The sequence below is a fragment of the Sinocyclocheilus anshuiensis genome, unplaced genomic scaffold, assembly GCF_001515605.1.
Source record: "Sinocyclocheilus anshuiensis isolate Anshui unplaced genomic scaffold, SAMN03320099.WGS_v1.1 scaffold828, whole genome shotgun sequence".
Classification (NCBI taxonomy): Eukaryota; Metazoa; Chordata; class Actinopteri; order Cypriniformes; family Cyprinidae; genus Sinocyclocheilus; species Sinocyclocheilus anshuiensis.
The window spans coordinates 176,579-191,601 of record NW_015549604.1 but is presented as its reverse complement, the minus strand read 5'-3'; the positions used below and the strand labels follow the sequence as shown (position 1 = coordinate 191,601).

Genomic DNA, 15,023 nt, shown 5'->3' with positions numbered 1-15,023 from the left:
AATAATTACCTTTGACCTGATTGGCCAACTGGCTTTGCGTAGGCGACGCATGGGCGGAGTCATTGAATGCATGTACTGAGATCTGTGAACTGCTGTGTGTACAGTACACCATACAGTCTATGGTTTACACGTAAAGCGAGTTCAAGATTGTCATTTGAAGAGGTTTGAGAACGGTGTCTGAAAATTAAACTTATAACTATAACATATAGGAAACCAAAAGGAACAAGATCACAGGAAACAGAAAATGCTCGTTCCAGGATGCAGAGAGCGATGTTACTATTTTTAATTGATTCGTGAAAATAAGACTGACGACTGAGAAAACCGCCGAAGTTCCTTATTGTGCGTCTTGCGGGACAACGATGTCTCTCTGGAGTGAAACAAATACATGTCTGATCGTGGACTTTCCCTGACTGTGAGCACTCGCTTAACCGGGACGTTGCGTCACACTGGACTTTTTGCGCAATGGCATGGCAGAATGTAAAAGTGCATTTTGTTACTATACTTTACTTGTGGATATGTTCTCAAGGTGGGCAAAAGTGTTTCGTTTTCAATATAGTTTCATTCTACCAAATACAAATAAGTATCAGTATATAAATATATTGTTATTTGTGAAATAAAGTGCATTGTTTCGTAATTTAAAACTTAAAATCTTGTGTTTTGTAAAACTATGTACTGTTTTCAATTATATATAGTTTGAATTTATGAAAGAATGCATTTTATTTCACAAATAAAGCAAAATGCTTCAGAAAAGTAAAGTTCTACCAGAATTTGTTGGCAGATGCCACTTAGTTTGCAATCTATGCAACATGTATTCATTAATAAGAGTCCAAATACTTTTTTGGGTCACTTTATAGTAAGACAAAGTAGTGTTTTTGTTCTGCAGTAAACAATACAGCAAATATTCACAGGACAGACCATTGAATTCATATTAAACTTTGCATGTTTTTATGGAAGCGAGTTCATCATAGTTCTGTTGCCTCAACTTGTTGTTCTTGTCTTTTGTTGTCTTTTTTATTTGTTTAGTCTCTTGTGAAGTGGCTGTAAACTGCTGGTGGAATAAAACTCTTCCTGTGGGCCACAATGTGTCTGTTCTGTGCCACATGAGTACACAAGGAAGAGCAAACAGTTGTGGTCTCTGCCAACTTTATGTTATCAAACTTGACCACAGACATCAGTTTCCCAGCACATGTGCCAGTACCAAAGAAACCTTCAACTTTTCCATCGCAGCAGAACACAGAGAGCATATTCACTGCATGTGTAATGGAAATACATCAGAGACCTGCAACGTTACAGTAAGAGGAGGCTGTGAGTATGACAGAATTGGCCATTTATTCTCTAATGGCCACATTACTAGGTCTGGGAATGTTTTCTGCTCACACCGGTCCCAGAAATGAGGGGTGGTTTACAAGAAAAACTGTAATTACATACAGCATTTGGGTATTCATAAACAGACGTTTTCCGCCTAGATCACATACAACAGCACACACATTATAAATGGAAGAATTACTATAAGGGGTTTAATTAAAACACAATATGCATATTTTCTTTCTAAGCCTTCTGGGATTCCTTGCTCTGTATGATTCCATTGTAAGTGCACAGGTCTGGGTAGTAACTGATTATATATAATCTGGATTATTTAATCAGATTACAAAAATTAAATACTTCCAATAAGAAAATTCTAAAATTAGAATATTCACAAAGCAGTAAATTATTCCTAAAACGTTTGTATTTTTATATTAAAGGGTTAGTTCACCCAAAAATGGAAATTCTGTCATTAGTTACTCACCCGACATGAGGGTGAGTAATTAATGACAGAATTTTTATTTTTGGGTGAACTGAACCTTTAATATGGTACAAAATCATCCTATTCAGATCAATGTTACGTCAAAAGTAATCAAAAAGTAGTCAGATGATATTACCTAAAATGTGTATTGTAATAGATTACGTTACTAACTACAATTTTTATGATGTAATCTGTATTCAGAAATGGACTACAATAGACTTTAGTTCAGGTTAGACAGCATATTGAATTTAACACGGATGAAAACGAGGCTGTGAAGGATAGACGTGCAGTCACTGAAATAGCACGCACTGTGTTAAGGTCCTAGATCATGCGATTTTCACACCTCACAACTTCCAAAACTATTTTAATGAAGTTTTTGACTACTTAAAGCTTTTATCAGAAAGGCGTTTCATCAGTATGTTTCGCTGAACGCACTGTACTTCTGTCACTCACAGCCTTGTTTTCATTCCTGTCAAAAATTAAACATGGCGCTACCCTGACTAAGGTCTATTTGTAAGTGACCCACCCATGCATTACTGAAAGTTGTGTTGCTGTAGCTCAAACAGCATGGGGTGATTCCCAGGGAATGCATGCATTGATAAAATGAATGCAGTGTGAGTCATTTTGAATAAAAGCATCTGCTGAATATGTAACTGTTCATTATTTTATTTGGTAAGAGAGCTTAATTAGTTTGAACCTGAACATTCTTTGAGAAATGCTTATGTGTTGAGATGTTGTCCAAAATTAAACAAGGAAGGGGAAGTGTGCGGAACCCTGCTGGCTTTCTTTTGCAGATTTCCCCACATGACTTCCTGTTTTCTCAGTATAAAAAGTAATGGTGCTCTTGCAGCACATTGTGTTGGTTTGAATGGTTATTTCTTCTCCCTTTAACTTTACTTCTTTTGGTTGGTTTCCTTCCAGAAAGTTTGACATTCTTCCATCTTTTACAGATCCACCATTTCCCCCGTCTCGCCCTGATTGTGCTATTGAAGACTTAGAAGATGAAGACATTTACTGCTCTTGGACTAAATCCAATGAGTCAATGATTCCAACTGTTTACACCCTTCACTGGAAAAATTATGATGGGTGTGTGTTTTCTTATTAAAACCACCATTGCATTATATATGGACATTGTGACGTTGTGGACCTATGTGAGCATCTGACAATGTTTTTGTGTGTGTGTGTGTGTTTATATACAGGAATGTTAAATCTAGGGAGAGCAGTAGTGAGAGTGCAGTCATAAACCGGCGTGATTATGTGAAAAGCACTTACACTACAGCATGGGTCACTGCCAAAAACGTGCTGGGTTCTGCACAGTCTGAAAGGTCTTTCTTCAACACGGGCCATATCGGTAAGTCATGTTTACTCTATTATAAACAATTGCTTGCTTTCTTTAAACCATGCGCACAATTGTATCACAATTTATTGGCTCTGTTTGAAGCACTGCACAGTACTCGGTATACATACAATTCTGATGATTATTACTATGAATAAGTGTAAAAAAAGAGTGCATCACCTCCAGAGTCTCTCTCTCATATTCATCTCCCTAGATATATACAAGCGTTCAGAGGTTTGGTGTCAGTAAGGTTTTTTTTTGTTTTTGTTTTTCTTCAAAGAAATGACTACTGTTATTCAGCAAGGATCCAGTAAATTTGTCATATTTTAAATAAATACTGTGCTTTTGAACTTTCTTGTCAAAAGAATCTTTAAAAAAAAGTTAGCATTGTTTTCTCAAAATATTAAGCAGGACATCTGTTTTCAGCATTGATAATAATAATAATAATAATAATAATAATAATAAATGTTTCTTGAGTATCAAATCAGTATATTAGAATGATTTCTGAAGGCTCATGTGACACTGAAGACTGGAGTAATGATAATAATAGTTAAAACATTCAGCTTTGTCATCACAGGAATACATTACATTTTAAAGTGAACTATTATTTTCAAATTGTGATTATATTTCACAAATAACAGTATTTCTTTTTTTACTGTATTTTGATCAAATAAATGTAGGCTGGGTGAGCATGAAAGACATCTTTCAAAAGTATTTTAAAAATCCCAAAGAAGTGTTTTATCAGGCAAAAACTGTAAGTTAACTTTGTAGCTAGCTTTTAATCTTTTCCCTCTTTTTTCCTAGTACGGCCAGACCCTCCATACAATATAAACCTCACCTCTGACCCACTGGAGTTCATCTGGGACATGAACTGTGACAGAGTGGGCCACTTGGACAAGAGCTGTCAAGTGCAGTACCATGCACGCAATCACATGCTGGACTGGATTGAGGTGAGAGGAGAAAGAGAAACCAGACTGATTAGACTCTATTCTGATGTGGAAGAGTATTTCAACAGTTTTCAACAATGTGAATATATTCTTGCCATGACCATAAAAATACAATCAAATATAATTTTATAGTGCCAGAGATGTGTCAAATATGAAACTAATTGTGTCTCTGTTGAATTCTCATTGTGCAGGTGGATGATTGCCAGGTCATGTTTGTGTTGGAGGATCCCCAGCCATTCACACAGTACAGTTTTCGTGTTCGCTGCCACTGTGGATACGAAGAGGAAGTCATGAGTAACTGGAGTTCAGTGTATTCAGTCAGAACGCCCCCTGCAGGTCAGAGAAAGACCCCTCATTGCATTAATTAAAGACATTGATGCACTCATTTATTGCTCAGTTATTGTTTTATTGAAGATGGTCTTGATGCACTTGATTCACTCAGCAGTAGAATATGGATGTCAGTCGTGTTTTACAGTCTTAAGTAGAAAAGCAATTCAGTTTTAAACAAGAGCCACCACCATGTTCTGTATCCAGAATGACTTCCTGTAATGTTTTGGGTCGTTTTGAGTCTCTTATACACTACGAGGCTGCAATTATTAGATCAAAAATACAGTAACAACAATGAAATGTTATTACAATTTTTTTCTAATTTAAAATGTCATTTATTCAGCACCCTTCAATCATTTATCATTTCTTTCATTCATTGTTTTCTAAATATCGTGCCATATAACAAAATCAATGATGATGACTGTAATTTTCTCTCTTTTCAGCACCGGTTGGACAGCTGGATGTTTGGAGTGACTGTGCCCCTAATTCTGACAAGTCTTCCTGTAACGTCTATTGGAAGGTAGGGTGTACTCCCATAATGCATCAATCTAATTGGTTCTTGTTTAGTGGGTCAGTCACAATTCAGCAGATCATGAATGAACTGTCAACAGTCTTTCGCTGTCATTTGCTGTCTCTCAGGAAATGCCCCTGTCTCAGGCTAGAGGGGAAATTATCAACTATATTGTAACTCTGAAGCTTAAAAATGGTCAAGCAGAGGTCAAGCAGGTCACCAGGCAACGGAGACACACTGAAAGTTGGCAGCTCGCTGAACAGAGCTGCCTGCAGCTCAGACACTTCGCGCTCAAGCCAGGTGTTATGGGAGTTTTTGTGTCAGCCAACACCTCAATGGGCACATCGGACCCCACATACATGCTGTTTGCTGAGAGGGGTAAGTCAATGCTAAATTCTGATTAAATGTTACAAAGTTAAATTAAAATATTGTATGAAATATTAATAGTAATTTGCATTTGTCTTTCTATTTCAAATAAATGCTGTTCCTTTGAACTTTCTGTTCATCAGAGTATAATTTTTTTGTACAAAAATATGAAGCAGCTCAGCTGTTTTCAACATTTATAAGAAATGTTTCTTGAGCAGCAAATCAGCATATTAGAGTGATTTCTGAAGGATCATGTGACACTGAAGACTGGAGTAATGATGCTGAAAATTCAGCTTCGCTTCACAGGAATAAAATACATTTTTAAATATATTAAAATACAAAACAGTTGTTCTAAATTGCAATGTTTCACAATGTTACTGTTTATACTGTATTTTTGATCAAATGAATGCAGCCTTAACATTAAAAGCTTACCAACCCCAAACTTTTTGAACAGTAGTGTATAATTATATCATATTTATGCCCTGTAGGACAGAGAATGCCTGAGGTGAATCTGAGTGTAATAGGTGAGAGCCAGGCGCTGCGGGTCTCATGGTCCATACACCCACAGTTCTCTGAGAGTGTCCTGGAGTATGTGGTACAGCATGTGTCTGTAGTACCTCACTGTCTGTGCCTGAACTGGGTCAGAGTAAAGAGAACCCAGAAATCTGTCACACTCACAGGTTTGTGTGTGTGTGTGTGTGAGAGAGAGAGAGAGAGAGAGAGAGAGAGAGAGAGAAAGAAAGCTGTAGTTTGTTCTGATGCTGATGCTGATAGTGATTTTGTGTTTGTCTCCATCCACAGGTGACTTCTGGAACTACACAGCTTATAATGTGTCACTGTTTGCAGTCTTCAACAACCACAGCACTTTCCTCACGTCAGCCATTGCATACACACTTGAAGGAGGTATGACATCTCTTAAAGGGACAGTTCACCCAAAAATGACCCTGGACCACAAAAACCAATCATAAGGGTAAATTTTTGGAAATGGGGATTTATACATAATCTGTAAACTGAATTAGCTTTTCATTGAATTGTTTGTTAGGATAGGACAATACTTGGCCAAGATACAACTTTTTTAAAATCTGGAATATAAAGTTGTCCAAATTAAGTTCTTAGCAATGCATATTACTAATCAAAAATTAAGTTTTGATATATTTACGGTTGGAAATTTACAAAATATCTTCATGGAACATGATCTTTATTTAATATCCAAATGATTTTTGGCATAAAAGAAAAATCTGTAATTTTGACCCATTCAATGGGCATTTGGGCTATTGTTACAAATATACCCATATGGCTTATGACTGGTTTTGTGGTCCAGGGTCACATATAAAAAATTCTGTCATTAAAGGCACAATATGTACGATTGTTTTTATTAAAATATCCAAAAACCACTAGAACAGTTTATATATTTTGCTGACTTGTGTACTTACATTATCCCAAATGTTTCGAAGAATGTTTAAATCCGGAGAAATAAGCCATTTTAACTAGTGACACGGACCGTGTCTATAGTGTCATTGTGTCGCCTGCCAATGACATCATAACCCCTCGATTTCCGGTTTTGTTTTGTAGAAAACATGGAAACACCTCAGGGTGTCTGCGGGGTCTTAAAAAGTATTAAAAGTTGATAAATCAATTTAGATCAAATTAAGGCCCTTAATAAGTATTAAAAAGTCTTAAATTACATTTTCCAAGGTATTACATTTTGTATCGTCTTTTCATTATGTATATTTGTCCGAATAGTGGGGTTTTGTGTAGTTTATTTATGGAATCCCGCAAGATTTGACGTCATCTCTTACGGCGCTCACTGACTGACTGCACCGCCACTGATAGCGCGGGGCTTGTTGATCCCGCTCTCGCTGAACTTCTGACCATTACCGCATGCTCCCATCCGCTCCCGCGATTTTTGTGTCTGCTCCCGCAAACATTCTAATATTGTATATAATTTTCGCGCATCAGGGCGCCGCTATCAATATGTGAATGAGCGCTCGCTGTCGCAGTTCACTTTCGATTTCGCGCACACACTGTGTAAAGGGAGCACATGTTACGATAAAAGATATTTGTCAGTGAGCTCGGGATCTGTTGAGGAGCAAATCCTCCAACATCTTTGTCAGTTATCGCTCCTTACTTTTGACCCGTGATCGGTTATCAGTCAAATATGACTTCTGCAGCTTGTGTTGGGTGCAGGGTTGTTGTTGGCCACACTAGCAGGAAGCATTTGAGCTGTGTCTTTATGATAAATGTGCATAACAGGGACTGTAAAATATGTATTTTAGGTATGGAAATGACATTTCTTTTATTTGGGACATAGTCGACGGCTTTCAGCCTCACCCTGCTTCATTCTACTACGTTAATAAATAATTACCTCATCCATGAACATGATTTCTGCCCGAGTTCCGTCGGATTGCTGTGGGGATGAAGACGACAACTCCCATGATTCCACACTCAATCACGCCGTCATCTAACTACACCTTTGTTTCTTTGTTTATTTTGAATACGCGCCCTCTAGTGGCAAAAACTTACATATTGTGCCTTTAATTACTCACCCTCATGTTGTTCCAAACCTGTAAGACCTTCGTTTATCTTTGGAAAACAAATTAAAATATTTTTGCTGAATTCGAGAGCTCTCTGACCCTCCCATAGACAGCAATGTAATTACCACGATCAGGGTCCAGAAACGTAGTAAGGACATTGTTAAAATAATCTATGTGACTTTGGGGGTTCAACCGAAGAAAATAAAAACAACAACTTTATTCAAAAATGTGTCTCCTCCACGTCACCATGGAGCCATTTTGGAGATTATCACATATGTAAACAACGTATGCTGTTCTGTGTCAGCTGTGACACGTTTAGTGGATACTCTCCAAAATCGTGCCAAAATATCCTGTAAACAGATTTTCTAGTCATATAGCCTTCATGTTTGTATCATCTCTTCATCTTCCCTGCCAGTTCCTCCTAAAGTCCCTCAAATCCATGTGAAGAACATCTCTCACTCCTCTGCCACTTTGATATGGAGCCCCATCCCTGTACATGAGAGCAACGGTGTCATCCTGCATTACTTAGTTGGCATCAAAGAAACAGGTATGCCATCACAGGAATAAATGACGTTTTAAAATATATTCTATTATATTTAAAATTGTAATAATATTTCACAATATTGCTGTTTTTACTGTATTTTTGGTGAGCAGATTGTACTGACCCCATACTTTGATTAGTAGTGTATATCTGTGTCCTTTGTCCTATGCAACAGGGTTTAATATAAGCAGTGACAGAACCAGTATGCAGTTGTCACAACTGCAGCCGGCCCAGCAGTACCACATCTGGGTGAGCGCTGTGAGCGCTGCTGGTGAAGGCGCCAGGAGCTTCACCACTTTCTCCACCGATGAAAAAAACAGTAAGTTCGAGAAAGATGAGCTGTTTCTTTCTTCCTTTGGGATTTACATTGCATGCATAATCCAAAATACTAAGACATCCTTGTTTTGCATATAGTATGTAGATCACATATTCAGCTTTAGGTAGTAAACCAGTCGTTTCTATCCATCTCATCTCCTAGGTTATGCTACCCTGTTGGCTGTATTCATAATATTGACGTTCCTGGTCTTATTATTTTGTATTTTTAAGTTGGTGTAAGTATAACCTTTCATCATAATTCTATATGGCCAAAAATACATGGACACCCCCTTGTAAGGGCTGGTTCACACAGAACATTTTTCCATTCCACTGCGCTCCGTAGTTTTTTTTTTTTTACATAAATAGCTAGACAGATGTGTTTGACTGTTGTGCTTGCATCTTTTGCAGCATCTCTAAAAATAAGTTAAACTCTCAAAAAAAAATCTTGTCTCGAGTAGGGCTGAGCAATATAGCTAAAAAATTTATCAACGATATAATGTTTCATATCGTTCGGTATCGATAATTATTGACATTTTTATAACCTTTTTTTAAACAAAAAGCAATAGGACATTTTTTTTTTTTATTTAACCACTGTATTTATAATTAACACAATTTATCGAGACAAACAACATATTTTTTGTTTTAACAATCAAACACAATAAAAATTAAACAAATATCTAATTTCTAATGTTTTATATGCAGATTAAATAGGTCTTTATTGTATAGGTCTAATTGTCTCCCGAGGCCACAGGAGGGGGCGCAATAAGCTAAATATTGCAGCGCATTTAGCAAGTAACTCTATAAAAACGTGCATTACGTCTAAATTAACTCATAAAAATCAAATATAATTTCGTAAATTGCATAAACAATTATGAACAAAACAGCATCATGTATTTATGCATTGCTTAATCCAAAGAGCCGAAGCGCCATTCACACAAACTGCATTTAAAAACATAAGAGACGCAGTGAAAAGGAATAAACCTCCACAAATTCGTGACGTGTTTTCTAAAAGTTTAAACTGTTTTAACTTTGCATGGCTTTCTTTACATCTCTTCTGTGAGACGCGAGTGCAGCAGTCATATTTGTCCGTCTAAAAATGCGCTAAATAATAGTCTGTGTGAATGGCTTGGTTTCGGTTTTAACCCATTCAAGATCTTCTCCGCATTGAGCTTCTATATTTCTCTAATATTTTGAATGCATAACACAGCAGCGGCACATCTCGTGGGCTAGACTAACAAAACATTAAAATACAACAACATCACTTACATCATCTCTGCATCTCACGCTCCACTGATGACGCTCCCTGATGCACACCTAACATTCAAATGCAAATGTTTATTTTAAATTCGACTAATATTCATTCTTTATTCACAATCTCCTCATCACAGGCAGGCACAGCACTCAATTCAGCATGTGTTCGTCGTGTTTGTGTGTGCTGTCTACTCAGCACGTGCATATATCGTGCACTATATCGAACATTTTTTCTATTGATATCGAAGAAGGTGTACAGTCGATAAATATTGATACCATTTTATCGCCCAGGCCTAGTCTCGAGCATTTTTTCGCCATTCCACTGTCAGTGTCTCATGTTTTTCGAAGGCGTCAGATTTGACAAAAAAGCCACCTAGTTTTATATATGCAGATCCCCAGTTATTATGGATAGGAGATAATATTCTAAAAAAATGCCTCTTAAAAACGCTGTATGCCAAGTAGCAACACTGAACCAGAAAAATAAAATATATATTGACCAATATAATTAAAAAGCAAGAAATGTAATTAATTTATAAATAAAATATAATGTAAAATATTTAATATCAATATAAAATATTTAAATATTATGGAATATAATAAACAATATAACAATAAAGTAAATTGAATTATAATTCAATAAATTATATTTGTATTTGAATTATAAATGCATTGAATTTTTTATCTAAAATTATTTTGAAAGTTGAATTATGCTCTGTTACACCGATGTAAGGAGGGGGGGTTTCAGGGACAAAAGGTTATGATCCGCAAAAGGTCCATATGCTTTTGGCCCTATTGTGTATTATTTTCCATTATATTCAGCTATCATCACATTTTGAAATTATGCTCTGCTTTCTATCGCATCACTCTATTTTTTTTTTTGCATTGGCATCACTGGCATTGTATGCACACACAGTTTAGCGTCTGTGCACAAAATTAGTTTAACCGGTCAATTTGACATTTTGTGATAAATCAATATCTGCTCTCTAGGTACCGACCAACTTGGTGTTTTGTGAAGATCCCAGATCCAATTAACAGTAAAGCATTTAAGCATATGAACTTTCAGGTGAGAATCTAAAGTCTTTTGAGTGTTCCATATGAAAGAGACGTCACACTCATACAAAAACAGAACGATATTCATTCATGTTTTGGCTTTTCTTCCAGCACGCGTGGCCACGGCTATGTTCTCCTTCTGAACTGAATATAAAGATCTCTGAGCTGGAGATCGTAGAGAAGCTGGATCGCGACACACCTACTCCTCCATCAGAGACTGAACCAGAGAAGATTTTAATCGATGTGGAACCCCAACATTTTCAGCTGCCAAATGGACTGGGCAGAACAAATGAAGGTGGAGATGAGCCTGAGGAATCAAACAGAGGAAGCATTTTAAAGCATGGCAGCTGGGCAAAGGAGTACAGCGAAATGGTCGACACTGATGAAGAGGAAGAGTGGTGGGACCAGCAATGTGTCTCGGACTATGAAAGACATTTTTTGCCTGCTGTTGAGGCGAATTAACTTTTCATATCTCAGGATAGTTCATCTGTACTGTAGTGCCTTAAATGGAACAATCAGAAAGTGTTTGTTCCAAGTGTTTTACTGAAGAACAAGGTGTGCTTTTTGATCAGACACTGAAAAGAGTATTAAGAAAGTGTTATTCATGAAATGACACAGATGTATCCGTGAGAGAGGTCTTGCACAACTATGCACAGATTTTTACATTTACAGTCTTCCACACTAGCCGCAACATTTAAAGTTGGCGTATATTTTTTGCACCACTAGCATTGTCAAGTGGAATAAGGACTATATAGGTTTCTGGAATACTGTCCCCTTTTGCCATTGGTCAGATGTTCCTGCCTCAAACTCACGCCATTGGTTGAGCTAATGTTAGGAGGGTCAGAGTGCTCCGATAAACAACAAAGTTTTGATAGCTCCACAGTCACATGTGGTTAACACTTTTCAGGGAATTCAACCTACAAATGTCTTATAGTTATCTCTGCACATTAAACCTTGTATTTCAACTTGCACGTGACACAAATGAGACGTTATTACAAGTAGACACAGCACACAATTGAATGTAAAAAGCTTGTTTTTGTACATAATAAATATTTTTTATATGTGAATATGCTTCTTATTTGTGGCTATCGTATATATAAGTGAATTTCTTCACTTATATATACGATAAAGTTTTGCAGTGATTTGTTTGACAGATAATGTAGAATTGGCATGTAAACATAACATAGGACTAGTCACAAGTAGTAGTCAGTGTGTGGTGTAGTTTACCCATTTTATGGAAGACAAATAACTTTATTTCTCGTAACTGTGATTTGAAATTGCGTTTTTATTATTATAATTTTTTTACGGGCTTCCATTCCATAAAGATATTTTTAGGTTGCCTCAGTCAAAGTTCTGGAATATCAGCACAGTCGACCATACATATATTTTGAAGACATTGATATCAACTCAATCTTGTTACCTCCAAAGCCTTGAATAAAATAGTGAGTATATAATAGTACCGGTAAAGTAAACCAGCATAGTTTGTCTATATTTGACCTTCAGATGGAGAAGTGTTAAAGATTATGATTACAAATTAGGTTAATTTAGATAGTTAAACTGATGAGGTTTAAAAATATACTACCATTCAAACATTTGGGGTTGGTAAGATTTTTTTATGTTTTTGAAAAAAGTCTCTGCTCATTAAGGCTGCATATTTGTTAAAAAATACTGTGAAATATTACAATTTGAAGTAACTCCTATATACAAAAATTATAATGTAATGTAAAGCTGAATTTTCAGCATCATTACTCCAGTCTTCAGCGTCACATGATCCTTCAGAATTCACTCTAATATAATGATTTGCTGCTCAAGAAACACTTATTATTATCAATGATGAAAACAGTTGTGCTGATTAATATTTTTATGGAAACCATTACTGTTTTTCAGGATTCTTTGATGAACAGAATGTTGAAAAGAACAGCATTTATTTGAAACAGAAATCCTTTGTAACATTATAAATGCCTATGCCTTTGCTGTTGTAGTAGACAGCTATTTCAGCTGGCTTTCATATAGAACATAAGCTTCTCAGGAATTTTCTGAAATAAGGCGACTGGTTGCTTGTTCAGAACCTGATTTACTATGCTACGAAATCTACTGTTCACGACAGAGACAGACATATGAAAAGTAATGGTAGCAAAAACCGAAAATAATACACATATCTATAAAATAAATACATATCCAAAGTAGGTTTCCAGAAGGCAACCAGCAGCACCCATCCCCCATTCAGCCAAGCAGCCTACATTCCGCTCTGCACGAGGCTCAAACCAGGAGCTTCCGCTCGTTGTTGTTAGGGGGCGCTCGCGGGCTTTCAGGCCGCTCTAGAGATACAATCAGACCAGATGGGAGGGGGGGAGTGAGAGGGAAAAGGAACTAGCTGAGCTGCCCTTTGTTTCTAGATTTGCCGAAGAGTACGGGGAAGAGACCGGCGCGAATCTATACTGTAAGTCACGCTCTAAACGCGGCACAATGTTTGTAGAACACATGACGTCATGGCGGACGTTTAAACGGATACATGTTGTCCCGTTATAGAACGCGGATAAGTTGTTTGTTTCGCGGGTTTGCTGTGCTCGGATCAGTCCGACATTACACCACCGCAGCAGCGGCAGAATGAATGAATAAGTTTTGGGAATGTAACTCGAGCGGGGGACCGGGGTCAAGCGTACGGGAGGCGGGTAGGATCAATCATCTTAAAGGAGATGCTCGCGGTGTTTACCTCTGAGTTCGAGCTTTATGACTCAAGTTATTCGGTTTTAAAAGCACACACAGACATGGAGAAGCACAGCATGGCCGACTGTAATCACACATACACACAACCGGGTCTTTTGCCGTTCTTTGTCTTACCTTTTGGGTCTTGTTTGTGCTTTTAAAATTGAATTAAATAGTTTAAATAACGTTTAAACTCTCCGCCAACACAAGCAGTTGGGTATAAAAACATATCGGGAATGTTTTAACCGGTTTTAAAAGTCGTTTTGTTTTATGTCTGGCTTTAATGGAGCTCTAATGTTTCTCTTGTTGGGTCACGTTCTTAAAAACCACCTAAATAATTTTTAGCTTTGTCGTAATTTTATATAAATTTTTACATTTATAACATGATTTATTATCATGTTGGAAAAAGGCTTTAATGATTGTGGGATATTGTTGGCTAATGTTTAGCCATACAATGTTAGCCGGCTGCTAATTCACGTTAGCATTGGAACAAAACAAACAAGCAAAAAAACAAAACAGAAATTGTCGTTTATTTTATCACTGCTCGTTAAAACACTTATTTTTTGATAGAAAATTGTTTTATGTCATAACTAATTATAAGTGTTTGTAAATATGTGGTTATTTTTGTAAATAAACTCGCAAACAGCTTGTTAACCGGCATATGCATTTTTAGGTAGTAATTACAGCATCATTAAAGTTATCTATTTTGTATTAATTAGAGTTTACTTTCAGCTGTTTCATGAATGAAATACTACATTTGTTTGTGACATATGGTTAAAAACAGTTGCTAAGAGCCAGTAGAAGATGCAAGTTGCATTGTGTAATTATCACCGGGGCTAGTTGTTTGCTCCAATGAATATTTCTCAGGGTGAATTTGTTTGTGTCAGTGTTTATATACTTTTTCTTGTTTATTAAACACCATTGAACATTTCCATTGTTATTGGCTGGGAAAAAATATATACGGTTCATTTACCTCTGTGACAAATTGCCCCAGTGGTCTAGCATGTTGTCACAATTAATTATTAATTAAAGACATTCTTTATTAAAGGCTTTCAGCTAAATTTAAAACAGTTATGATACATTTTATAGCATTCAGTGCTAAAAAATACATTAGTGTAATGTTTTTATACTGTCATCTAATTGTTGTAATCTGTAGTTTGATTTTAAAAAATTAGTCTTTAATCTTTTACATTTTTCATATTTTAAATGCAAGATAATCTAAGATCTGTGATTTGTAATAGCGTAGAGTCTCCTGAATTTTTCTAAATATTTTATTGTGTGTATACGCACACATACACACACACACATTTTTTATATATATATATATATATATATATATATATTTATTTTTTAAAC

General features: G+C 36.4%; 2 protein-coding genes across 7 annotated transcripts in view; both read left to right on the top strand.

Moving 5' to 3' along the window:
• Nucleotides 1–115: 115 nt before the first annotated feature.
• On the top strand, nt 116–12,028 carry LOC107658705 (interleukin-12 receptor subunit beta-2-like). 2 transcript variants are annotated; one of them, XM_016447364.1, is made up of 15 exons: nt 116–526; nt 1,024–1,305; nt 2,734–2,869; nt 2,983–3,134; nt 3,924–4,069; nt 4,258–4,402; nt 4,837–4,913; nt 5,033–5,282; nt 5,759–5,794; nt 6,072–6,173; nt 8,220–8,351; nt 8,521–8,664; nt 8,824–8,896; nt 10,899–10,974; nt 11,073–12,028. In XM_016447364.1, the coding sequence occupies exons 1-15, from the start codon at nt 463–465 to the stop codon at nt 11,421–11,423; spliced, it is 2,166 nt and encodes a 721-aa protein (XP_016302850.1). In that variant the 5' UTR covers nt 116–462; the 3' UTR covers nt 11,424–12,028. The 2 variants fall into 2 exon arrangements, with proteins under 2 accessions (XP_016302850.1, XP_016302849.1); XM_016447363.1 differs by having other exon boundaries at nt 5,759–5,950.
• Nucleotides 12,029–13,308: 1,280 nt separating this feature from the next.
• Nucleotides 13,309–15,023, top strand: part of LOC107658703 (transcription activator BRG1) — a 27,858-nt gene continuing 26,143 nt past the window's right edge. For 4 of the 5 annotated variants that reach the window (XM_016447361.1, XM_016447362.1, XM_016447360.1 and 1 more), the window contains exon 1: nt 13,309–13,401. The gene's annotated coding sequence lies outside the window, so the exon portion shown is untranslated. Of the gene's footprint in view, nt 13,402–13,453; nt 13,634–15,023 lie in introns of those variants that run through there. The other variant, XM_016447358.1, reaches the window with a different exon arrangement.

What these genes read in the sequence shown, in the direction of transcription:
- LOC107658705 (XM_016447363.1), top strand. Translation starts at nt 463, where the DNA reads ATGGCATGGCAGAATGTAAAAGTGCATTTTGTTACTATACTTTACTTG. An exon ending in CTTCAACACGGGCCATATCG is followed by an intron (nt 3,135 to 3,923) that starts GTAAGTCATGTT and finishes CTTTTTTCCTAG; the next exon opens with TACGGCCAGACCCTCCATAC. An exon ending in CATGCTGTTTGCTGAGAGGG is followed by an intron (nt 5,283 to 5,758) that starts GTAAGTCAATGC and finishes TATGCCCTGTAG; the next exon opens with GACAGAGAATGCCTGAGGTG.